The following is a 25,985-nucleotide window of genomic DNA, read 5'->3' as shown; positions in this document are numbered from 1 at the left end:
AGGGGTCAATGTTGGCACATTTTCTTCTTACTTGCCTTGTGTAAATATGTGTGAGGGTATTTTCAATACATGGTGGGGTGTTTAATAGAGGGTTCGGGCTCATAGCATCAATCACCAACTGTAGTTTAATAATCCCTTTTACATATTAGGAAGATATGATGGCAGGAAAAGACTGCTGAGCATGTTCATTCTACCTGTCATCTGACACTTCTTGACGCAAGGATGGTCAAATATCACACAACATTGCAACGATAGCACTTGCTGATAATGAAAATATATTTATTACATTTATTAAATGATTACATACATAGGAACTTCAGAGATAGAATCCCCACATGTATCATTTATCCCCATCACCAAAGACCCAAAGTGGCCCAGTGAGTCACTAATACCAAGTGGTACACACTGTAGAATAAGTCAGAACCTGGATCATAAAACAGTGTATCCCAATGACCTAAGATATGTTCATTAATAGACTGGTTTAGAGTACACCAAAGCACAACATCATGGCTCGGAAAAGGGGTGGGAGGAAACATAGATGGCTGAAGAAAAAGAAGGGCCATAGGTGGCCCTGCAGAAAGAAGCAGAGGGTGAGCAGCAGGGAACATGGAAAGAACAGAAGAACATGATGGGAAGAAGCTGAAGGGGATATGCAGAAGCAGGTCCAAGGGAAATAATCTGTGGGGAGAAGAAGCCCTGAGGCCACCACAGAGAATCATCTGACAAGGAATGAGTTGATAAGGGATAGCCAGAGTGCTAGAACATAAGCATTCATGAAGGGCGCAAGCAGTGAGAGAGCAGCAAGGAGGGGAAGACCGTGGAGATGAGATGCCAGACTGAAAGTAGAGAAACCACTGAAGAGGGAGAGATGTTGCGAAGGTAAAGAGAGAGAGAAGGAGCTGGACAGTTCGAAAAAATGCGAGAAGTCTTCCAAGGGCATAAAGAGATGTGCACGCTACCTAAGGATTTACAGGCAGATGGAAATCCTGTGCAGGGCAAGATAGGGATTATGGGTATATGGGAAATCTATCAAAACAGAAGCAGAGAAACAGGGCCATTGGTGAGGCCAAGGAAAGCAGGGATATGGGGAAGCTTGCATAGATTTAGCTAAAGTGTGGAGAAAAGCATTGTGGGGTCTATGAGGGGATGTTCCGTTGTCACATTTAATGTAATTTTCACATCTTTAGTCCATGACCACTGCTATATATTAAAAATAGTTTGGCTGACTTAGCTATAGACCTTGACCTATAATGTTCTCTTCCCTATGTATAGCGAGTCTATTAGATATATAGGGGTCCCCATTTTTCAAATTTAAAAAAAGAAAAGCATTGTGGGAGCACGGCAGGAAAGAGCTAAAGGGGTATACATGGTAGAGGGAATGCAAAGAAGCAGCTTCAGGGGAAAACATGAGGGTGCTAGGACACCCTACCTAAAATGGCCTGAAGACAGAGAGAAGCAGTGCTGGAGGAGAAGCAGGATTGCGCAGAAGCAACTGACTGGGAAGATAAGAGTGGGGCGACCAAGATGAATGGGAGCACTAGAGCAGCAGCTTATTCTAAGAGCATGAGCAGCAATCACATGGTAAAGGAGCACAGGTGAAAAGAGAAGCAGGGGGTCAAGGTAATTGCAATGACTTGTGAAAAGCCAAAGAGGAGCTCTGGGGAGAATCAGCTACGGGAGGCAGAAGAGAGCGTAGAAAGAAGCAGCTGAAGAGGGAAAATGAAGTGGTGGTAATCAAAGTGAGAATCAGCTTAAAAGGACAAGAGATGTCTTTGATGAAAGAGAGAAAAACAAAGGTGGTTAGTAAAAGGGATTAAAGGGGAAGAGAAAGAGTTGGTGAGCATGGATGGAAGCCACCGAAGGGTAGTGTAGAGGGTGAGAATGGAGGCCCCATCTAAAGGAAAGGAATAATGGATCTTTGTGGGGCATGGAAAGAAGAATACATTTTGAAAAACAGGTGAACATGGGAGAGCACACCGATAGGGAGAGTGGCAGTGGTCACGAGTAGAAACAGTTGAAGAGAGTAGAAGTGGTGGCCCATGTAGGGTGGAGAAATAATGAGGGAGAACGTGTCAGAAAGGAGTGAGGGTAGAGGCAGAAATGGCAACCTGTAGAGCAGCTGTATGGGAAGCATGGAGAAATGCACGAAAGGGTGGAAAATCAGGTGGACAGTTTGTGCTGAGACAGAGATTGCCCCAGAAAATCTGAATAAAAATCTGTTACAAGTTAAATAGTGAAAACATGATGAAAATTGTGGAGTGCATGGGGAGATTCCATTCCTGGATAATCAGTGGGGTGTCACTAGAAGTAGCAAAAGATTAAGAAGCACTGTTGTCATGTGGAGGAGCAACAATGAGTGCAGAACCAGTGGGGCATACAGGACCCAGCAATTGATGGAGCAGCACTACAAGCAAGTGGAAAAGCATCAATGAGTGGAAAACCGGATAGGCTCTGGTGAAGAGCATTAATGTCTGGGAATTGGTTGAGGTGTTGTGAGAAGCAGCAGTGGATGGAGAAGCAGTGTAGAAATCGGAGAGCAGGAGTAGAGAGGGAGTGAATCTGTTGAGGGTGAGGCAGTAAGTAATGAGGGAGTAGATTGATGAGAACCTTTAACAGCAGGGACAGGGGGGAATGGGTGAAAGAAGAAAGCTACCATCCAGGACACACAGACTGGCTCAATGTCAAAAGGGCTGTGCAACACTGGGGACTATACAGAGACTTTAATCATGTCTATGTGTTTGAAGTGAAACACATGGAATAGTGTTGCACAGAGAACAAACTGCAGTGACAATAAGAGCTATATAGAAACACAAACAGGTATTCAAGGCAATGAGAGAGTGACAGAATGTGTTGGTGGGAGGAATGTAGGAAGAATGAGAAACTTTGTAGGGAATTCGAAGGCAGTAGCAGTGGAAGGGAGTGGAGTGAGACAAATCAAGGAAAAGGGCAAAGTGGTAGGAATGCAAGAGGTGCAAGAGAATCAAAGAGATATATGTGAAAGATTGAGAAGGAGAAGAAACCTAAAGGAGGGGGAGATAAATACGTTGATGCAATGGAAGAGAGATGTCAGATTTCGTTTAAGAAAGTGCATAGTATGAAGAAGAAAGAGCAGAAAAAGCAGACATATATCACAGGTGTACCAACCAGTTGCATATCTTAAGTGGTCACCAGAGGGAAGATTTTGCACTGCCTCGAATATTATTGTGTATTTGTCACTACATTGACTCATGCATTGTACAGTTCCCATTTTGTCACGGAAATATACAACAATATTATATTGGTACCTACAACGTTTGCCCTTGCCAACAGTTAAATTCATAACCACCTGACCTTAGCATGTGGTAAATTGGTGCAATGGGCAAGTGCTCTTTCATCTGGCTACAGGATGTGGTTTCAAACGCCGATTTCTTGAGTTACCAGAGACATTGAGTCATGTTTACTGCTCCAGTGATGACTGTAGAGAGATGGCAATCACCCCATCCCTAAATCTAGTTCAATATTTATATCAATGAATTGGTTTCCTTTTCCTTTATTCACAGACGGGTGTAGACTATCTTCATACAGCTTGTTCAATGATTATGTGGTCGGTTCTCAACTTCCTCCATTTACAGGTGAGTATAAATTCTCTTCCAGCCTGCCTTGTGCAAGTAAGATGGAGCTCAGATCAATGATGATAAAGGAGACAGTAACTGGTATTACACCTAACCTAATCCTAAACCATATAGAAAATAAATACACATAAATCAGATTCCTGTGCATATCATCACAGGCAGAACACAGAAATTCGAATAATTCTCGGAAAATGTGTACATTGTTAATTGTGAATGTTCTCTAATGGGTCTATATCCAGCCTTGGGTGTGGTCAGTATTTCTCAAATCATCTTTAAACTGAGTAGTGCCAGCAGAGAGCTCCCGAGCACAGTCCAGAGGGAGAAATCTGGAAGAAAAAGAGGAAAAAAAGATAATGCTCAGGTGATGATTCAAAACATGAGAAAGTAAAAACATCTCAGCAATATATCGTCCCCATCATCCTCTTTGACATTATGAGTCCCAGTCCTTTGTCCACTTCATTTCAGGAGGATTTGTCATTTTAATTGAACCAGGCCTGACTTCCTTCTGAGGGCAGTCTGCGGAAGCAGAGCAGTTGAAGAAACCACTAACCCTTATCCAGTTATCCCCAAAGACAATCCATGATTTGAATAGAGCAGCCACGCTTCAGTTCTCTTTCCTGTGGAAAGTGCTTGTTCTCTCAGCCCAGGATTATTGAATCAGTGATCACTGGATCTACTCTCCTGTCTCCTGCCATCCCTCCATGCCGACCAGAAAGCACCCTGTATATACAAGATGGAGAATGGGTGACACACATCTCAGGGCTACATTACAAAGGGCTCGTTAAAATGATCTTATTTCCACACCATGGTATTTCTGGTGGTGGGATTTAACAGGGAGTACAAACATTTGTTGGGGAATAATTTGTGGGAACTGGTGTTTCCGCATTAATTCCCATGTTTTCCATCAGACTTTCACCTGGATATTTTGGATCCTCCATGTGAAAAATAAAAACATTTAATTCGTATGAGGCTTGTAATTCCCAATACTAGACCCATTGGAATTCACAGGCCACTCGTACTGAGAGACACAGGGTCTGGTTAACAAAGGTAAACATACACTTTTGTATTAGTTTATGATTGCTATTCTCAAAGGTGTGTTACTTGTAGTATCTTTACGACTGCGGCTTCTCTGCACATTAAACGAAAGGACTAGCCTATGTTTTTATGTGCAGAAACTCTGTCGTTGTAAAGCTACTACTAGAAAAAGTTATTTTGTGAATAGCAAACGATGGTAATCTTACACAAAAGTGTAAGTTTTTTGTTTGTGAATCAAACCCTTAGTATTTAGCGAGAATGCTGCCATTCAGATATATCTGTGTGATACATGATTCTATTTTTTCTTTTTGCAATTTAATTAGGGCAAACCTTGCTCAATGGCATTAGAGCACTTTACATGGTCATCTGAATGGGTTACACAGAGGCACAGGATAATTGAATGATTTGCCCAGATTCACAGGATGTTGACAGAGGCCAGGGAACGAACATGGTTCCACAGTGTCAACGTCAGCGGCGCTACCCTCAAGGCCACATCTCTAACTTTTAGAACTAAGGTTGATAATATTCACACCAGGCAGGAGAAGGATAGACAAAGGTTGCAAAACGCAATGTGTTGATTACCTGCGGGTGATCCAGAGCTCAAATCGAAGTTTGCTGAAAAGAAACAAAAACAGAGCATTATCTTATATTTTATTCCTTGAACTTTGGTCAAAATGTAGAAGTTGTGCTGTCTCAGAAGTTTCAAGTAGTGACTAGTGATGCTGCACAAACAATATTATAGCGGTTCTGCATCTGCGGCGCAATAATGATGCCACACAATTAGTGCTATAGAGAAACTATATGAATGTGCACCAATAGTTATATAGAGCGATTCTGCCGGTAGAGCTATAATGCCTGAGCACTGCAATGCTGATGCACCAAGCCATGACATAGCAGGCTGTCACTTATTTTGCTGATCCCATTCTTGCCATTATCTGAAGATGTTATGTACATTCCATTGTATCTCACTGGGAGAACTGTTGAATGTAGAAGGAATCCATACAGAAAAAAAATATTGCATTTTGCCACACACAATAATGTGTCCAACCACCTTTCAGTGCAAAGCAGCAGTGTTGTTTGCTAAAAAGGTTTTCATCTGACTGGATATATTTGTGTGCATACATCTATATCCAAATATACACATATAGATGCATATGCACACATACATAAAAAGTGATATTTAACCATTTTAAGGAAGTGTGTGTGTGTTTCTAGATATTTCTGTATATTACACAGTGGATGTCGCCACATGATATTTATAGTTAGGGCCATGGTATCAAAAGAGATCGATTTTTGGGTTTGGTAGTAACTTTGGCGGCGTTTGACAAATCTTCATAAAATGTTCCTAAAACAAGTCTCATCCACCTCATCAACTTCCTGGAAAGATATGGAGTGATCCATCAAGGAGGGGTCAAGAACAAGGGTGGGTTCCAAAACATGCTTTTCCCATGAAAGTTTACATAGAAAAATTGAAGAGCAATTCAGGAAAAAATGACTGAACGAAATTACAGCAAATTCGGCAGAAGACTGAAATCACACAGCATGCTGTTTGTGATTTAATATAAATCCGTTCAGTAGTTTTTGAGAAATTAAGGATCAAAATTAATAGATATCCGGGCATGACCATGCAATTTGATCGACAGGCAGAAGCTTTTTTTGCTAACAACTTTGGTGCCATATGGTTGAATCTTCACAAAACCTTTCTTTAAAAAGGTTCAGCTATCTCATCTTTTTCCTGGAAATGTTTGGGCTTATCCATCAAGCTGCAGCCAAAAAAAACAGGGGGGAGGGTGTGTCTCAAAATGCAATTTCCCCATGCAATTTCCATAGAGAAACCTAGACAGCACTAAAGCCAAAATAGCTGAATGGAATTACACCTAAGTTGGCAGAAAGTTAGATTTACACCTAGAAGGCATGCTTTTTGTGATTTGGTGTGCGTCTGCTCAGTAGTTTCTGAGAAATTAAGGTTAAAAATGTATAGATGGACGGTTGGGATATTGAGAGTTTCAAAAGAGTTTCAAGAGATTACTGAGGGCAAGCAACTTCTAATAATGGAGTGATCTGATTTGTCGGGAAGGTCTTTTTTCCCATTGGCCATTTTCTGGTTGGCCATGTCTTGCAAGAGTCCTGCGGACAGAGAAAATATTCCTTAAAAAAAAGATTGCGTGCAGGGGGATTTGATGACCTGTGGAGGTTTGGCCTCTGGTATGGCAAAGGCATGATAGGGGACTGGCCACCTGCGTGAGGTTGGGCACAGGGCCTGGCCGCCAACCTCACACCGTACTTGGCCAAGTGCTGTGTATGACGGGGGGATGAAATAGTTATGCATAATAATAAAATCTTACGTTATGTTAAAAAAAGAATTAACTTCACTGTAAAAAGAAAGGTTAAAGTGAGTTTATAGTTAGGTGCGATAATATTATCTTACTCTACATTTTTTTAAAAACCTTAAAATTTCCTGGAAAAAAATCAAAGGTTAAATTGACATTATAGTTAGGTTAAAATGTCTCCTACAACATATTATTTTAAACAAAAAAAACACTGATATTCACCAGTCATAGTTAACTGAATAAACTATAACTCATGGCCTCGCCATGCACTGCTTGGTATCACCTTACAAATGACATCACTTATAAAAAGTTCTATGACATCAATAATGCCATTAACTGATGAAGTTGAAATGAGTTATAGTTAAACTAACCTTGGTGTTTTTTCAGTATATATTTATATACTACCTACTGGCCGTTCCCAGTGTACTTAGGATCATGCTTCTATAGAAAAAGCATTTTTGACTTGCATATATCTTTTGGCGTTTTTTGACAAATCTTCAAGAAAGTTTCCCAAAAAAAGTGTGACAGTGAGTCTTGTTGTGCGTGGACATTTTCGGGGTGATTCGTTAAGTATTGGTCAAGAAAATGGGGGATCAAAAAAGTGCATTTACCATGTTAATTTCCATAGACTAATTAGACACCCCTGCAGCCCAAACTGCTGAACGGAATTGCACGAGAGAATAAGCCCACTCTGTCAATCAGTGGGTCCTATTTTTTTGTTAGTTTTTGGTACAGTGGGACAGTGGCAGGACCCCAGCGTGACTTTCGCTGAACCAACCACCTATGTATTCCTATTTTTTGTAAACCCCTTCATCACTACCACAAGCACCAATTAAAACACACTGTTCCAGAATTCGAATTTGGTGTCATTCTGTTGAGCCATTTTTTCTGTACCTGTAACCAAATCTTTCTATCTGGAGTAACATATGAAATTAACATTGTGGGGCTATTCTTTTTCTTGGTCCCCATTTGGAGGATCACCCCAAAACTTTTCCGGAAAGATCTGAGGTCGATGGACATTTTTGTTAATGTTTTGAAAAGATTGGTCAACCGCACCAAAGTTATTGGCAAAACAAAAATCACTCTAACAACTCTGACCTAACTGTAAGTACACTGTACATGTACTTTATGCTAATTGAAGTGAATAATGCAACCAGCCTTCAGCATTTATTCACGCATATGCCTAGGAAAATACTTCCTTTCCTGGGTGGATTGTGTCTACGTTTTAAATGCCTCTTTCACTGGGAATTATACTACTAGAAAGCTCTACACCAGTTCCGGAACCGGTAACCATTGTACAGGAACCAGTGATCCTGATCATTGAAAATTCACTCTGCAGCCTCCTAGTCCCTATCTAGAGTCGCCACTTCGTCAAGAGAAACTCTTACTGGTAAAATCTGAATTTAAATCCTGTAAAACTTCACAGTGGCTCTATTGCTAACTGGTTTGTCAGAAGCCGAAGGCATCCTGGGTGCACAAGATAATTTGGTCTGCTACCTGCAGATTATAAGAAACGTGTATTTTAACATTGCCAGTGCATCTTAAATTAACCTGAGCCGTAAGGTGCCAGGACCCCAAGGCACCCACTGGGCACCAGAAAAAAACCATATAACATGTTGTATTCTAAATATGCACAATGACGTTTGCTGCTGCACAACAACGCTGACCACATAAAGAACTGGAGCAAAATAGCACACACATAATATATATAATATGATGTAAATCTACATCTCTATGCACATTAACACAGACCACAAACAAAAAGCAACAGCCACCAATTTACATAATGCAGCCTACTGGTGCGCAGCTGCTACAAAACAGCCAATGTATCACGATATTTAAGCAATGTTTTATACCTGAAATGCCAATTGCAGGCATCCTGACGGTGACAGTGCTCGGGTCAACAGAGCGAGACGTAGAACACTAAAAGGAAAGAAAAAAAAGTAGAGTCCTTAGCTTTCACTTCACATCAGGAGCCCCCGCCACAGCTGGAATCGAGAAAATCCCCCCAGTTACACTTTCTGCCATCACTGCATCTTCGATACTCTTGTCACATGACGCAGCAATTCGAACAGGCCCACCTTCATATGAGACGTCACAGTCATCACTTCCCACTCACATCTGGATCCCAAACTCAGCCGATGCTCTTATTAGGTGTGAACACTCGTCTCCTTTGGCGGGCTTGATATACAGCATTCTTTTACAATCAGCACCTTCTCACGCACCAGCCCCATTTACAGGGCATCCAGAAACCTCACCCATCACACAGGCGACCGACGCCTTCCAGGACTGCTTCCCGCTTCCCACGTGTCAGCCCATCGCATCCATTGCAACCTTACAATCGCTCACACCAAGTATTCCCAACATAAGGTTACGCACATTACCTTATGCACGGGAGGATTAATAATAACTGTTCACTTATTCTAATATAAACACAGTCTGATTAGTAGGCATGGTTGCCTACAATACGTTGATCACAGATGATTATACAGTAAACAAGGTTACTTACATTAGCCCCAATCTGTAGACATGGTCACTTACATTACTTTATACGCAGTCTGCACAGTACACACGTTTTCACATATTACCTTAACTTCCTTAATCATCATATTACACAGGGTTTATTGAATTACTTTAAATATAGTTTGAGTGCTAAATAACCCCTAACTACCTAACGGTACTAATAAGTACATTGTCCAGAAGTATAACCGGTGTTTTTAATTCCCAGCACAAAAAACTCTGGGGCATATTACCAACGTTAAACGATATTTATCGCTAACGATGCTTAGCAACAAATTTTTTAACGCTAAGCATCGTCAGAAATTATCGCAGATAAACCTTGCTATTATCAAGGTTTATCGCAAATGCGATAAAAAACGGCCGCAATGCATGAATATCGCCCCTCTGCCTTCTGCTTTGCATCAAACCGTGCTGCAGTTCCTGGTCTGAGGACCCCTTTCAACCTCTGGGTCACCACCTCACCTGTCCTGCCTCTGCAAACCTTGGGGCATATTATCAAGGGGGTTTATCTCCGCTTTTTTGGCTTTAAAAGCCAAGAAAGCGGAGATAAAATTATCTCCCTATTACCTAGCTGTGGCTAACACCAGTTAGCGACAGCTAGTAGGAGATAGCGACCATCTTGGGCCCCACTTTGCATGTCAGTGATATTTATCACTAATGACATGCAAAGTGGGCGTGCCAAGATGTTAGCGACTGGAAACAGTCGCTAACATCGCTATCTCCTATTACCAACTTTTGGAGATATTCGCGCTAAGCGCGAATATCTCCAAAAACTAACACCTGCCCTGAGCAGTTCTTAGCCATGTTATCCAATGGGAGGTGGATAACATGGCTAAGAGCATTAGCTCGGTAATGCATGAATATCGCTGACTTTTCAGCGATATTCATGCATTGCGGCCGTTTTTTATCGCATTTGCGATAAACCTTGATAATAGCAAGGTTTATCTGCGATAATTTCTGACGATGCTTAGCGTTAAAAAATTCGTTGCTAAGCATCGTTAGCGATAAATATCGCTTAACGTTGGTAATATGCCCCCTTGTGTCCCCTGCAAGTCCTGGTCTCACTGCAGCTGATGGCCTCAATGCTGCAGGAGCTGGCGGCAAACAGAGGGTACAGAAAGAACCCTTCCCAGCTTTCCTTTTCCAGAGTGCCTGCTGTGACTAAAGATTTCGTAGAGCACATAAAAAGCATTCCATCATCCTCGCAATTATTTTCTTTTTTCTCCACGAGGAATAATGTGTTGTCAATGAAGAAGCCCCTTTCTATGCATCTACCCGATGTCTGGGAGAGTTGTGCTCCCCTTCTCACGCTGCATAGGGATTTACTCCAGCCTTTTCACAAGTGCATTTCCATGGAGGGAAAGGGTCGTAAAACTGTCATAGCTGTGGTTGCTCCTAAATCCACAAGGCCACAATTCCTATTCCCTCACTTGGGTGTCACTGCAGCATCATTTCACCCAGTCATGGCGTACATTCCCCTAGTAGTAAATGGATTTACATCTGCTATCAGGGCCGGCCTAAGGCATGTGCAAGCTGTGCACCTGCACAGGGCCCCCAAACCCCAGGGGCCGCCACGCCAATATATATCCTTCGATACATATTTGCGTGGCGGCCCCTGGCAGAGATTTGGCGGCCTCGGGCCCCCTACCTACACTCCCTGCTCAGGGCCTCCGTGAGCCTAGAGCCGGCCCTGTAGGCATCCTTCTGTGATTACCGAGCAGGTATAAACTCTGCCATTTTTGGCTGTAAACATATGATTATGGGTACAAATCCCTTTGTTATTCAGCCATTTGAGTTCTGCACAAAATCTCAATCGCCTCCAATACAAAGCTTCCATAATTAAGATTCCGAGCTCTCTTCGGGATGTGAAGTTTGTTTGTTATCATGAGTCTTGCTACAGTGTATGAATATAAAACAAATGATTTCCACTCAGGAGAGGTGTCAGAATCAGGGTGGCATTTTGCAAGTGTCATGCCTCAAACAAAGTCCAATAAAGATGACTGTATTTGTTTGCTTAATCTGAATAGGGCCTTCAAACAACTGTTAAGGAATTGCCCTCATTTTACTACATATGGCCGTTTGCCTCAGTGCGCACTGTTTATCAAATAGAGGCCTGAAAATAGTGATTCTGCCGCTGTAAAACTACTTATGAAAATGCTGTATTGTGATGCTGTCATTGTGCTGGGACATTTTTAATGGGAAACATGTTTTCTTCATTGATTTAAATCTCTGTAATATTTTATGAGCAATGCTTAAATAAACCATATGTCTGTAAAGTGGAAGGATATCTGTTCTCATTTGATGTTAAAGGGTCCTTCATGTCTGTCTGGATAGGACTGAAGATCCTAAAAAAGTCCAAAGGCTCATTGCTAAGTGTGGGTCCAGTCATACGAAGTTAGCCCCTTCTAAACGATTCATTTCTAAGTGGGTATTTCATTATATAGCTCTATATTGTCTAAAACTATTAGGTCCCTACTTGGACCAGAAGCTCATTGAGGGTAAAAAGTGATTAAGAAATGTTTACATTTCAAACATTTTCAAGGCTGTCACCTGGAGATCTATTCATGTAATACATGGGATTCTGCAACTCCAGTATAACAAACAACAGTCACTAATTTCTTTAAAATTGTCAACTTGTGACATACCAAGTCGATGATTGTAAAGAAAAGACATCAGAACTCATCTATTCTAAGGTTATTAATGCTGAGTTCGGGCGTCACAATGTCTACTGCCAGAGACTGCAGCCGAGGTGAAAGGCAGGTCAGGTAACAGAGCATAAATAAAGCAGCTGTTTAAAGCAACAACCAGAATGTTGCAGTTCTTTCTTCTGCTCTATTTCAGTAGCATACAATAAGGGCCAGAGAGAATGTGTTTATTTGTTTGCAATGCATAGACAGAGAAAAGCTAGAATATTTATGCATGTTTCTACATGTTCTGAGCTACTACAGCAATTGTTTTTTAAAAACCTGACTTGTGTTGAACTGTTTCTAATGATGTGTTTAATTTTGCACTACAGGTTTTATTTGTATTCTTCATGTTTGCCAACATGCTCATTCTTTCATATGAAAGAGCTACACACGAAGGTTTTAAGTGGTTTGTGGGAAAGATGACAGTGTACATATATTATATGGGATAAAGTATCCCCCAGCGCACATGATAATGATATTGCAAGTCCCATGGGAGTTTCATAGCCTTATAAAGGAACTTGGGCTTTGGAGTCATTCCTCTAAATGATTATGGAATTCCTCGGTGAATTGCAATAGCCTTATGGGTACTTTATTGGTTATATAAAAGGCTACTTGTGATGCTACATAGGTGCTTAACTGTAAAAACCTATTTCAGTTGAGTTCTGATGTCACAAAGCCTACTGCCAGAGCCAGCAGCTGAGGGGAAATGCAGGTCAGGTCACTGAGCTTAATTAGAGTGACTGTTTAAAGAGTGAAAACAAAAATGTGCTTTTCTTTTTCTGCCCTGTTTAACTAGCTGTGCAGTAACATGCAGCAAGAAGATATTAATCGCAACTTGTTTGTTTGCAATTCTTAAGTAATTACAGCAAAGTTAGAATCTTTATGCATGTTTGTACACATTCTGACTATCACTGAAAAAACGTTCCTGCTGCCACAAAGTTGTACAATGGGTAGTGGGTGAACTGGCGCTTTGTGGAGCCTTCCCACAGGAAATGCACACTCCACCAGGGTCACTATCCCACCCTCCTCCTATCTCCAGATAGGTTTGAAAAAATGTGTTTCATTAAATTGTCTGTATTATAAAAAATATTATTGGTTGGAAATGTAAAATGGAATCCCACACAGGCTCAGGAATATTAAGTGTGTATAACTTTTATGAAGATTTCAATGAGGGACAGTCAATATTATAAGTAGCTTTTACTTAAGTAAAAGTATTTGTATGTATTGCTGTTTTATTTGTTGTTTCAACTTTATTTCGGCTAATATAGCCATAAAAGCAGGAAGTACAAAAAGAAAAACATTTACAGACAAATATATACAGTACCCTATACCAGCAAATAGTCACATGATCAGGTTACAATGGATAAAATGGGGCAAACGAACAATTAATCCATATCAGTAATTATACAAATACCACATTAAAATCAAGATCTCACTTTATAATTTAAATAAAAGAATTATTTTTCATGATATAAAAGCCAGAATTTAAAACCTTTAAAAACCACATTTAAAAGATAAAATCAGTGCTATCTATGGTAACTTATGCAGGGTGGAGAAGACTACGGACCCCATTATTACATTACAGCTTGTGGCCAAGCTGTTTTCTAATTAAGTACACGTTGAATAAAAACCTGCTTATACAGACCACTACCAGTTGTGAGGTATTAGACTTAATTATACGCTCTGCCTCTTTATAGGATCTAACACCCATATTTTTACAGAGGGGTCTAATCCAACGGTCTCTAGGTGACTTATAGACCGGACAAAAAAACATTAGGTGGACGTCGTCTTCTTTTGCCTTTAGAGAGCAGAGGATACAAAAACCACTATCATTTTTACCCCCCCCCACCCACAGGTATTTGCATTCGTCTGGAGCACCCCATATCTAAATTGCAAATATAAAGTTTTTGCTAGTGGTGGTCCTATCTCGTCCATAAATGGTTCAAATGCAGCATTATCCTTTACATTCAGGAATTTCTGGGTCAATATGCCAATGGATGAACTATGGAGTAGCTCACCATTGACATAAGACCAGAAAGTGGACTTTAGGAGTTTTTTAAACGGGAGTGTCATATTCTGAGGTTCTTCCCAATAATGGGACAACCCTAGCCTGGTACACCAAAAGGAAATATGTTTTAACCATGCGATTTTCTTATACTCATCAATCTGAATAACTTCTATTAATCCACTTTTATAGTTACACAGCTCCGGGGTTGTCCAAAGCCTTACCCAATACAACAATGGCCTTAAAATTGCTTGGTAGTCTGTCCGTTTAAGATCAATATCCAGGAGCACTGGAACTAGGGGAGTTCTAGTTGGTAATTTTAGCAACCTACGTATGAAGTGATTTTCTTCTCGTTCAAAATTACTTTTACAGCAATGCCCCCAAACCTCAGCACCATAAAGTGCCGCTGATTGGGCCTTTGCCTTAAATACTTCAAGTGCCGGCGTGATAGCTTTAGAATGACTTGCGCCATGCACTTTTAGAATGGGCATCGAATTTTGTTTAAAGGACAATCTACTTTTTACCAGATGCCCCTTCCATGAAAGGTTACTATCTAACATAATACCTAGATAGTTGAAACTCCCCACATACTCCAATTTTTGATTATTTAAGGCCCAATTCTTCCTAAAGGACTTTTGCTGGTTTATGGACATATATTTAGTTTTAGACTAATTTATTTCTAACCCCTTCTCTACACAGTAACGATAGAATGAATTCACCAGATTTTGGAGACCCTTCGGACTCTGAGAGATGAGGATTGTATCATCGGTAAAAAGAAGTGCCGTGATTGCCTCATCTCCTAGCTTCGGGGGAGTCGTGATCGCATTCCCTTAGATATGTAGGTATATCGTTAACATATAGTGAGAAGAGCGTAGGCGCCAGCACACAGCCTTGGCGCACGCCCCGACTCACAGGTATGGGCTTTGATACTTCACCTCCCTTCCCCCATCTGACTTTAGCATAATTCCCTGTGTGGAGTCTAATGAGTTCCTGGAGTAGCTCACCGGGGACCCCCATATTTCTTAGTGTGGTCCACAGGAGATTACGTGGGACGAGGTCGAAGGCGGCCCTCAAGTCTATAAACGCCACGTACAGGCTGCCCTTTCTTATATTAATATACTTCCAGCAGATGCACGTGAATCTAAATACTTGATCCACCGTACTGGTTTTTGTCCTAAACCCTGCTTGATATTTGGTCAATGTCTGAGTCTCCTCTATCCATTCTAAAAGTCTATTTAAAATGTGTCTGGCAAAAACCTTCTGTAAAAGATCAATTAAACTAATTGGGCGATAATTACCCGGATCATAACGATCCCCTTTTTTAAAAATTGTTACAATTTCTGCCCCTTTCCAACTACCGGGAATTGGTGTTCCAGCCACTATGGAGTTACATAAAAAATTAATATAAGGCCCCCATACTTCCACATCGTGCTTCAATAAGTCGCCGGGGATCTTATCAGGTCCTGGGGCTTTGCCTGCTTTGATGGCCTGTAGTGCCTGCATGGTCTCCTCTATACTAAATCGTAAGGGAACAATACTCAATGCTAAGTTGCTCTCTTGGTCTTGTATGGGCAACCCCTCTTCGTCATGTGAGTAGAGTTTAGTGAAATGGTCACACCATGTTTTTTCGTCTAGGTAGAGATCTTTAGATGATCTACCCTTTCTATTCCCCATTGATATTAAACTCCAAAAGGTACTCTGATCTCTCAATTTAGCTGCAGTTAGTAGATCATCCCATACTGCGTCATCCCACGCTTTTTTCGCCTGAGTCAGGGTTTTATTATATGCATGCCTGCTGTCTCTTATGCATTGGGACTTCTTGGTTTTAACAGCCTGAATCAAGTGGGACTTTGCTAGACGACATTCTTTATTGTACCAAGGATTAGCTAACTCTAAGTGAATTTCGTTTGGGTTCTTATCCCTTTTACAAATTTTACTCAAAAAGGGAGTTAGAGCATCTACCAGTTGATAGTGTAGGTCTAACACACCCTGCGTGCCCAATAAGGGCTCCTGGCAAGATGCAATGGTGTCAGAGAAAGTGTTATAAATGTTTAGCATCGTCTAATCTTTAACCAGGATGTAAGGCCATCTCAGAGCACGTCTATTATTTGATACCTGCAGTTCCCCAAAAGAACTATTCAATGCGACCTCTTCAGGTGATTTAGATATGAAAGGCTGAGGGTTTAGCCATAGTTGCAGTGGAAGATGGTCACTCTCTGTCCTGATATCTATTTTAAAGTCAATAATTAAATACCATTGACTCAGAGAGACCAATATAAAATCTATATGTGACTTACAGTTACCTTTACAAAAGGTTGGCGCTGCTGGTCTATCAGACTGTAAGCGGCCATTACATGCCCTTAAGTCATGCCCCACGGTCAACTGTAGAATTTGAGTTGCTGCTACGGTGCATTTAACTGACCCAGTGGAATCCAAAATCGGGATATCATTTGCCATATCCTGTTCATCGAGTAGGTTATCGAGGCCCAACACTGGTTCATATTTACAGTTGAAGTCCCCCCCTACTACCACTAGCGCATTTGGTCCTAATGTATCTAAGAAGGAGTCCAGTAGCTCTACTACCTTTGATTCCTTATTTGGTGGATGTGGTCTATTATATATGTTTATTAGATATATAGATTCCTTTTTCCTTGTCACCATCTTTAATCCCAATAAATCAGGGGAAGGAATGGACAATCGAGTAACTTCTATTTCTAAATTTACTCTTACCCAGATCACCAGCCCCCCCGACGCTCTCCCTCTTACTGACGGAATTGCATCACAGTAAAAAGTTTTATACCCAAGTCTATGCGGGGTATCTAAGGCCCAAATCTCCTGGAGGAGAATGACATCATAATCCTCAATGTAGGTGCACCAGACCAGGTCCCGTAGATTTCTAGCTAAGCCTGCTATATTCCATGATATTAATCCTACGGTTAGATTTTCCTTGGGACTGAGTGGGGCTGCATTCAACAATGTATCTTGCGTAGATGTACTATCTAGGGTAATAGTTATAATACTTAATCCTTCCATTGGAATATTTCCAGTGATATTTCCCTCAAGCGCGGTACTACTGGTACAGCATAATCCTACATCTCCTGGGCTACCATTGCTATCCCCAGCACAATTAGGAATCTGATCACTCACCGCTGCCATAAAAGCAGAACCAAGTCTAGGGCTATCATTATTGATCAAAGTGGGCACCCCTATCCGTAATTGCTCAAACTCTCGATTATTCGTATGTAATTTCCCAACCTGAGTATTAGGAGTTGCCCCCAAACCAAGACTGCCAACCGACGAGAGTTAATCGTTCTGATCCAAAGTACTCAATGCATGGTATTTATTATGAGTTGGGATCTCGAAGGTTGGACTTGTGCTAGAATTTGGAGGCCTACTTGTGGTATTATGCAAAGAACCCTTGGCTAAATGGCTATAAAAGTATCCCAAGGGATGCACACCCACACTATTCTCACCCAGTTTCAGGGATGCTGCTCTAAGTAGCACAGTCACAACGTGTTGAGGGTGTCTAAAATTGATAATAATACATTCACCCCTACAAGTTTTCCTGGCATTACCAATCCAGGGTACCCATCTCATTGTTAATATCTGGTGTGAATAGTTTATCGGGAACCCACAGTTCTTATTCAGCCACGAAACAGTTTTATGTTTAAGCGAATCATGTGATTCCTGGCTGAAATTGGGCTGTGTAGTGTCTAAGGGTGGGAAATTTGAAAGTACGACAACATATGGTTCACAATCTGGTGGGAGATTAATTGGGCGTACTTTCCTCGGTTGGGCTGATGACCCCACTATATTAGTTGGGACCACTTTAATCTGTGTAGTCTGACCATCCGATCGGCCCGTCTCCCTAACTTTAGCCGTGCTTTCCCTCCCCACCAATGGCTTCTGTACAACATTATCAGGTAGAATGTCCCTTTCCCTTGGTTTCAAGCTCTCATCGCTAGTTGTCTGGGTTAGAAGACCTCCCAATCTAGACACTTCAGCTGTCAGAAAATCTATTTTTGCCACTAAAGGCTTAACAACAGTTTCTAATTTAGCCTCAAGCATCTTGGCTATATGGTCCAGAAGGTCCGAATTCATGTTGGTGCCACTGATAATAGTCATGGTCTCCTTGTGACCAATAGTGCTCCTCTGCACTGTTTCAGGTGTTTTCTTGTGGTGTGTTCCTCCCCGCTTAGTCTTTGTTTTCCTGCATTTCCTTACCGCTCTCTTAACTGGAGAGCACCGTAGTGATGCGTCCATGGAGTCATCTTGTAAATCCTGATCTGGTACGTCCTGATCTAGAACTGATACTGTCGGAATCTCCACTAGTGGGACATCAGTAACAACATCAGAAATAGGAGCAGAGGCCAAAATCGAACCACTACTGGCACCAGGGGGTGTAGTAATTATCACTGGCGGATCTTCCCGACCCAGTGATTTCCTTCTATCGTTATTGATCTTGCTCACCATTTTAACTAGATAGTTGTCCATAGTTGATTTGTTCTTAGCCATTAGTATTAACTGAGTATGAACCCCAAGAACAATAATACCGTAGGAATCACGGCTAGTTGGGGATAGGCAGACAAAACTATAACTATAACCTTACAAAGTACTTCCTATCTAATAGTGTGAAAGAAAAGGTAATATTAAAAACAAGAATAAACAGTCATACAAATATGTCCAGATGCTTACTTCTCAGGTATAGCAACGACCAGGGGGGGTGGCCCTGCCCTGCCTCGGTCTGCCCGGACTGCACAGACTGCCCCGCCCTTGTCCCGGGCTTCTCCCAGCGTCGCCCGCGCGCGTCCTGCGACGTGGGAGGCGTTCCGAGCTCTTAAGCGCCTCCAGGCACGATGGTGGCATCACAGTAGTGCGTGGCCCCCGGGGCTTCTGGGAAATGTAGTTTGGCGGTAGCTGTCAGGACCTGCCGTTTCCCTCACGGCCCTGTTTGAAGGAGCAAAGATCGTTGCCCTCACGGTATGCGTGGCTCCAGCACAGAAGACCCCCAGGAGTGCTCAGCGCTCTGAGCTCTTAAGCGCCTCCAGGCGCGATGGTGGCGTCACAGTAGTGCGCGGCCCCCGGGGCTTCTGGGAAATGTAGTTTGGCGGTAGCTGTCAGGACCTGCTGTTTCCCTCACGGCGCTGTTCGAAGGAGCAGAGACCGTTACCCTCACAGTATGCGTGGCTCCAGCACAGAAGACCCTGTTTTATTTAATTGGAAGTGTTTCTATGCAGGCCTAGGCTCATGGATTTGTCAGTAGAAGGGGAGTTTTCACACTATCATGCCTAGATCGAAAATAAGATAGTTTTCATATCTTGCCTGAATATGCAGTAGTTCAGATGAAACTATGAGTCGAGGATTTGATTGTTTTTGCCATTGTAAGGGCTATATAGCATTATGGCAGATTTTGAAGGCAGGTTTCCTTGTTCCATATGACTCTGTTCTAGATATAGAGAACAGGATCTAGAAGCACATAGGCGGTTAGGCCCGGAGTTAAGAGAAGCTAACCCAGATCCTGTTACAGTGAATGGGTCCAGAACTAATTAAGGTGTTAAGTTATGGTATGTTATGTTAGGTACATTTGTAGAGCACAATAATCACTCATGAGGGTGTCCAGGTGGTTGATCAGCTGAGTGGGGGAAAGACCCCAGCCTCGTTATTCAAAGAGACAGGTTTTCAGGCTTTTCCAGCTTTTCCAGAACTCAAGAAGTGAGGGAGAGGTCCTAATGTGCATTGGGAGACTTTCCCAAATTGTGGGTGCGATGTAGGAGGAGTGACCTCCTGCCTTGTTTTTGTGAATGCAGGGGGTATATGTGAGAGTGAGGTAGAGCTTAGATGTGTTGTCGGCTGATGAAAGTGTATGAAGTTGTTGGTCCTATGTTGTGATGGGCTTTGTAAATGTGTGAGTGAGTAGTTTGAATTGGATATGTCTGTGAATGGCAAGCCAATGAAGATCCTTAGCTGGAGTGTAATGTGGGTGCAGAGTGGAAGGTCTGGTATAAGTGTTGTGGAATGTGGACGGTCAGGAGTCTTTGTAGGAGTTGCTAGGAGATTTCAACATGCATTGCCCCTCCACAGTCAAGCCTGCCTGTGATAAGTGCTTGGGTGTTGGTCTGTCTGGTCTTCTGGGGAGCCACTTGAAGATCTTACATAGCATGCATAGGATGTGGAAGCAGGAGGTGCTCTCTGCATTGACTTTTGACATCATGGAGAATTTGTCATCTAAGATAATTCCCAGGTTTCTAGCGTGGTCTGTGGCACTGGTGCTGGCGACCACCAGGTGGAGTCCCGTGGGAGGTCCTGTTACCGAAAATCATGACTTCCATCTTATTGGAATTGAGCTTCAGGCAGTTTGTTCACATGCCGTCTGCTACTATGGTCATGCAGTTGGTGATGTTAATTCTGGAGGTGGTAGTCTTGTCTGTCATGGAGAGAATTAGTTGGGTGTCATCGGCATATGGGATGATGGAGATGCCTCGAGATCCAATAATGCTTGCTAGCGGGGCTCATGTAAATGTTGAAAAGGGTGGGGCTGATGGAAGCTGCCTTGAGGACTCTGTAGACCAGTTTCTTGGTTTCTGATGTGAATGGTGGCATACTAACTCTCCAGGTTCTTCATATAATAAAGGAGCAGATCCAATGGAGTGTAGGTCCTTGGATGCCTATATTGTGGAGCCTTCTGATCTGAGGGCAGTGGGAGACGATGTTGAAGGCAGTAGATAAGTTGAGTAGGATGAGGACTGCTGTTTCTCTGTGGTCCAGGATGGTCCTAATGTTTTTGGTGGCTTAAATGAGTACTGTTTCAGTGCTGTGGTTATTTCGGAATCCAGATTGGGTGTTTTCCAATGGATGGTGGGCCTCAAGGTGAGTTGAGAGTTATTTGTTGATAGCCTTCTCCATCACTTTGACTGGGTACAGGAGCATACATATTAGACATAATTTTGGATGAGCTGATGTTTTTTAGAGGACAACGTTGAATTCCATGTATTTCCTGTCGTCCAGGAATATGGTAGATCCGATGTAGGTGTTAATGATGTGGGAGAGGAAGGTGTTTATTGGGGAAGTTCCTAAGTTGTAGATTTAGTGAGGACATGCATCCATTGGGGCGCCTCTGTGGATGGTCCGCATGATTGATGCTGTGTTTATTCAATCAGGTTGTTCTCTTGGTTGGTGATTTGTAGTTTTGCAGTGAGGTCGGCAGAGCCTTTTGGTGTGGGAAGATGATGCACATAACAGAGATTTTGCTAGGGAAGAAGTTTAATAGGTCATAGCAGATTTCTTGTGAGAGGAGGATGTTGTTGACACTCGTGGAGGGTGAGGTGTAGTCCTTCCTTGATTGAGAAGATTTCTTTGTTACTGTTGGAGCTTCCTTCCATGCGTTAAGCTAGGCACGTTTCTTGGTGTCATGTAGTTGCTGATGGTGCTGTCAGAGAGCAGTCTTGTATGTGGATTTGTTGGTGGTTTAGTGACTGGTTCAACTTCTCAATTACCTGTCTAGTTGTTTGCAATTTCGTTCTGATTCTCAGAGGGCTCTGTGTACCAGTTGGCTTGCTTGTTGGATGATGTTTGGTTTGTTGGGTTTGATGGGTGCATGGGAGTCTGCGCAGTTCCTGGTCCATATATTGAGTTTGTGATATGCTTTTCGAAGTCATTCATGTGGTTCAGTTGATCTGTGGTGAGGGCACCGAGCCAGTCTGCTCTGAAGATTTTGCTTGAGTTGCAGCTCGTGAGGCTGGTGCTGGTAGGGGCGTTGATTTGAGGTGTGTCGATCTTGAAGTGGATTATGAAGTGGTCGGTCCATGTAAGCAGCAGGGTGGCTATGTATTTTATGCTGTCTCTAGTGGTGAAGATGGTACCAGTGTATGTCCTGCATTTTGTGTGGGAGCAGTGACGAGCTGGGTAAGGCCGATGTTGCTCAGGCTTGTGAAGAGTGCAGTGAAACTTTGGTCAGACCTGTCTTCTGGGTGGAAGCTGAGGTTGCAGAGCACTAAATAGGCTATGGAGTTGATGGTGAGTGGGAGAACAAATTCCGTGATGAGATTAGTAAAGGTGGTTTGCAGTCCAGGTGGTCAGTAGGCAAGGGTCCAGGGCAGGGTGAAGTTATCAGAGACTTTTAGTTTGAAGTGTCGGTGTTCCATGAATGTGGCAGCAGTTTCCAAGGAGGTCAAGCACTTGGTGGATTCTTCAAAGATGATTGCGGACCTCCTCGAGGATTATGGTTTCAATGCCATCATGCTACCCTGTAGCCTGTATGCTTTGCCATGGCGATACTGGGTGCTAACAGATTTGCAGGTGTCTGTGATGTTTACGTTAATGTAGGGGAGATGCTTGGAGGTAACACCAAACGTCAAGTGTTACACTGAGAAAAGCCTGATAAGAAAAAAGCGCCCTCTCCGCTCCTTCACCCCCTCTCCACTATTCCCCTTCCTCTGTCAGTATTTCTTCTGGGTTTCCCTTTTAGGGATTACTTGGGCTCCCACCAACTCCCCCCCCCCAGCAAAGTGCTAGCGAGAAAAATGCTACATTCAATATACACAGATTAATAATTGAAAGTTTATGAGGTCAAGAGATTTTTTGTATTTTGTGCAGGAAATGTGTGGGATAGACGCTTTTGCTTGATTTGTTAGACTAAGACAAGATAGTTAAAGTTAAATGTTGCTTCTGAAATAAGTGAAGGGAGATGATCCTAAAAGTGGGTTACTGCACAGTATATATTGACTGTCAGGTGGCTGATATATGATGATGTGCAATGTGCTGCAATCTGATTGTATTATTTGATTTCAAAACAGAAAATATAATAAAGAGCAATAGAAAAAAAACAATAGTTGACAGACCTGTATGGTGGATGCTGTGGTCTGCTAAATGAGTAATGCATCTACATCAAATAGTCCTTACCAGTTTTCTTAAAAAGTTTGATTTATTCCAGGACAAATGTTCCAGACCAAATTTGCCCGGGAAGAAAACCACCCTTGGCAGTATTGACAACCAAATCACTGCCTGGAAAGATGTTTGGGGTTGCCTTCAACCACCTTAGACATTTTCCCATTTTATAGCACCTTAAGATATGGTGAACTTTCCATGGTGTAGTTTTAGGACTATATTGTGTGATATTCCATTCTATTCTACACATTTATGTAGCATGAAAATCACTCAAAATGGTATACTGGCACTAGTGAATCCTCAATGAGAAAGCAGAAGACTACGATAAAAAAAAATCAACTGGGAAAAGCCAGGTTTTTTGGACTTCTGGTAGACAAGATGATTGGAGATGAGTCAGAACTTATATGCAATTGTATCACATGATAGCAAGTTAGGTGAAAGCTCATTCCCCCAATATCTGACAGTGAAAGTGAGGAATCGGAAATAGACAAAGAGCGGCTGATCTCTGACCAATTTGGTTCAGAGGTAAAGGGGACAAAAATTATAAAAGGCCAATGAACCACTCAAAGGGTCTTGAAGAGGATACTGGATGAGATGGGAAGCCAGTGAAGTGTAGCCATGTAAAGAGAAATTGCCGAACTATGGGGAAGAAAAAAAATTGGTTGTATGTGCATGTTCTGAATTATTTGAATTCTGGAAATATATTTCTTGAAATACATTTTAGAGTGTGTCTCAGTAGCCCAGCATAGACGGAATTAAGGTCTACAGTACACCCTCGCAGTGAAAGGTAAGAATGGAAACATTTGTCAAAGGAGATATGGTTGATGGAAAAATTCAGAAGAGACTTTGCTGACCTCAGTAGTCAGCAAAAGATCTTTGCCAATTCAAAATCTCAGAGTGTAGGCTTTCAAAATTGGAATAGATGGCACCAAAGTATGGTCCATGTTCCCAACAGATGAATTTCAGTCCTATCTGTTTTGCGCATCAAAAAGCATTCAAGAAACAACATATAAAAGACAGTTATGAAAATTCAGTTTATTGCTTGTAGAGAGTCATTGAGTCTAAACAGAATTTGGGTGTTGTCCGATTTGTCATGAATAATGTAGACAATAGCACAAAATGAGTTGTGCTAAGGCGGAGTCCTCAACATTAAATAGCTTAAAGAGGAACTTTGAGGAGCTCTTGTTTGGGTTATCTGAAGTTGGAATGATAGGAGGAAAGTAGAAAGCCTGAGTCATAGTGAAAGGAAGAGATTCATGGCAAAGCCTTGCCCTGTATTTCGACCTGAGGAAGATGTGAGATCAGAATTTTATGTGCTGAGAATTCAAGTAGACCAAGGCTATTGATTGGTTATGGTCCACTTTAATACGTATGAATTCCAGAATGGATATTAGGACACTCTCGGTACAGTGAAAAGGATGAAAGCCTGACTGTCTCTAATAAAAGAGAGAGGGACCCAAATACCAAAGGGATAGGGTATCAGTAATAGACTTAATGTCAAATAGAAATTCCCTTTGGGCACATTAGATGTAAAGACATCAGCTAATCTAAACAAATTAGACAACAAATATTCAAACAAACTTAGGAGCAATGCATAAGTAACAAAATGATGTAAAAACGGTCAATTCAGTATACACAGTTTATTTATACATAAAACAGCAATTTAAAAAAAATAGATTAAAAATATATATGTAAAACTTGGGAACACAGAGAATAAATCAAAGGAACAAATCAAATACATGAATTCATCCAATCTATTTCCTAAGGCTATACAGGGAGGTACACAAAAGGTATATTCAGCAGCAATCAGAATATTCCTAAATCAATGCGTGTTGTGCTATTCCCTTAATTTCGACGCGTTTCAACGGACAACTAGTATATGGCAGCCTTCATCAGGAAAATATTGACTGTCTTCCCAAGATATATCCTATTCGCTTCTTGTTAAAACTCATATAGGTGGAAATAAGTTGATTCTTAATGAGTAATAGCGACACTTCAAAGCCGTTATTTCAAGTCGTCCAAACTACACGCGGTACACTGCCCAGATCGCAAATAAGTGTTACAAGTCCATACACTTTGCAGAATTTCTCCCACCTGTCAAAAGGTAACTGGGTAAATCGGGAAACTGCTGAGAGGGTGGCAAAACATAAAAAAGGCTGGGAAAGTAGGCAGTAGGAGTTAATTGAGGATGTCTATGAGTAAACGACTCAGAAGTTGAAGTTACTGAATAAACTGCAGAGAGGCAAGGAAGGGCAGAGATGTTCTCCAGAATGACAGTGATCCTATCAGCAGAGCTCTTCTGTACCAGCCACTGTTCCCATCCTCCTTGCTCCTAGTACACGGTTTGATCAGAAGGTCTTAAGAGTAACTCCCTGCTGGCACCCTCTTTCCAGCACACATGGTCAGGGACAGAAGGATCATGCCGCACACCCTTATGGGACTGGTGGTCCCAACATTCCTGTCACCATGTTCCCTTTTCTGTTGCTTTCACAAAACCTATCTTGACTGTGATGTAAGCTTGTATTGCTGCTGCTGCTTGTGGTGTACTTGTGTGTGAGGTAAGCATGCATTGCTGATTCTAGTGCTGCACCTGCTCTTTGAAATGTTTGTCCAACGAAGCAAACTCTTGATTCCTCTTCAGGCCACTGCGTTCCTATACTCATAATTGCTCATTCTGGCACCTCCCCACTTGCTGGTTTGGTAGCTTATTTAATTTCCTTTTCTGTATCAACCCTCATCACTTACCCCGCAGGTGTTTGGTGTTGCCTTCTTGCACAGGGATATATCACAGCTCATGTACACTGCAGACATGTCTTGAAAGGCAAAGGTCTCTATCTGAAACATAACTTGCAGGGAATCACCGTTGTGGATAATCTGTACGTCCACATCCTCCGTCACTGGGCAGCTGTGAAGA

General features: G+C 42.0%; 1 protein-coding gene across 1 annotated transcript in view; it reads right to left on the bottom strand.

Moving 5' to 3' along the window:
• Positions 1–262: 262 nt before the first annotated feature.
• Positions 263–25,985, bottom strand: part of LOC144823826 (uromodulin-like) — a 242,182-nt gene continuing 216,459 nt past the window's right edge. The window contains exons 8-11 of the mRNA XM_078682687.1: positions 25,817–25,976; positions 8,833–8,899; positions 5,229–5,261; positions 263–3,937 (exon numbers count right to left, since the gene is read on the bottom strand). Coding sequence (XP_078538813.1) covers positions 3,873–3,937; positions 5,229–5,261; positions 8,833–8,899; positions 25,817–25,976 — 325 coding nt within the window. The 3' untranslated portion in view covers positions 263–3,872. The remainder of the gene's footprint in view (positions 3,938–5,228; positions 5,262–8,832; positions 8,900–25,816; positions 25,977–25,985) is intronic.

The sequence above is a fragment of the Lissotriton helveticus genome, chromosome 3_1 (genome assembly GCF_964261635.1).
Source record: "Lissotriton helveticus chromosome 3_1, aLisHel1.1, whole genome shotgun sequence".
Taxonomy (NCBI): Eukaryota; Metazoa; Chordata; class Amphibia; order Caudata; family Salamandridae; genus Lissotriton; species Lissotriton helveticus.
This window is presented reverse-complemented; position numbering and strand designations above follow the sequence as displayed.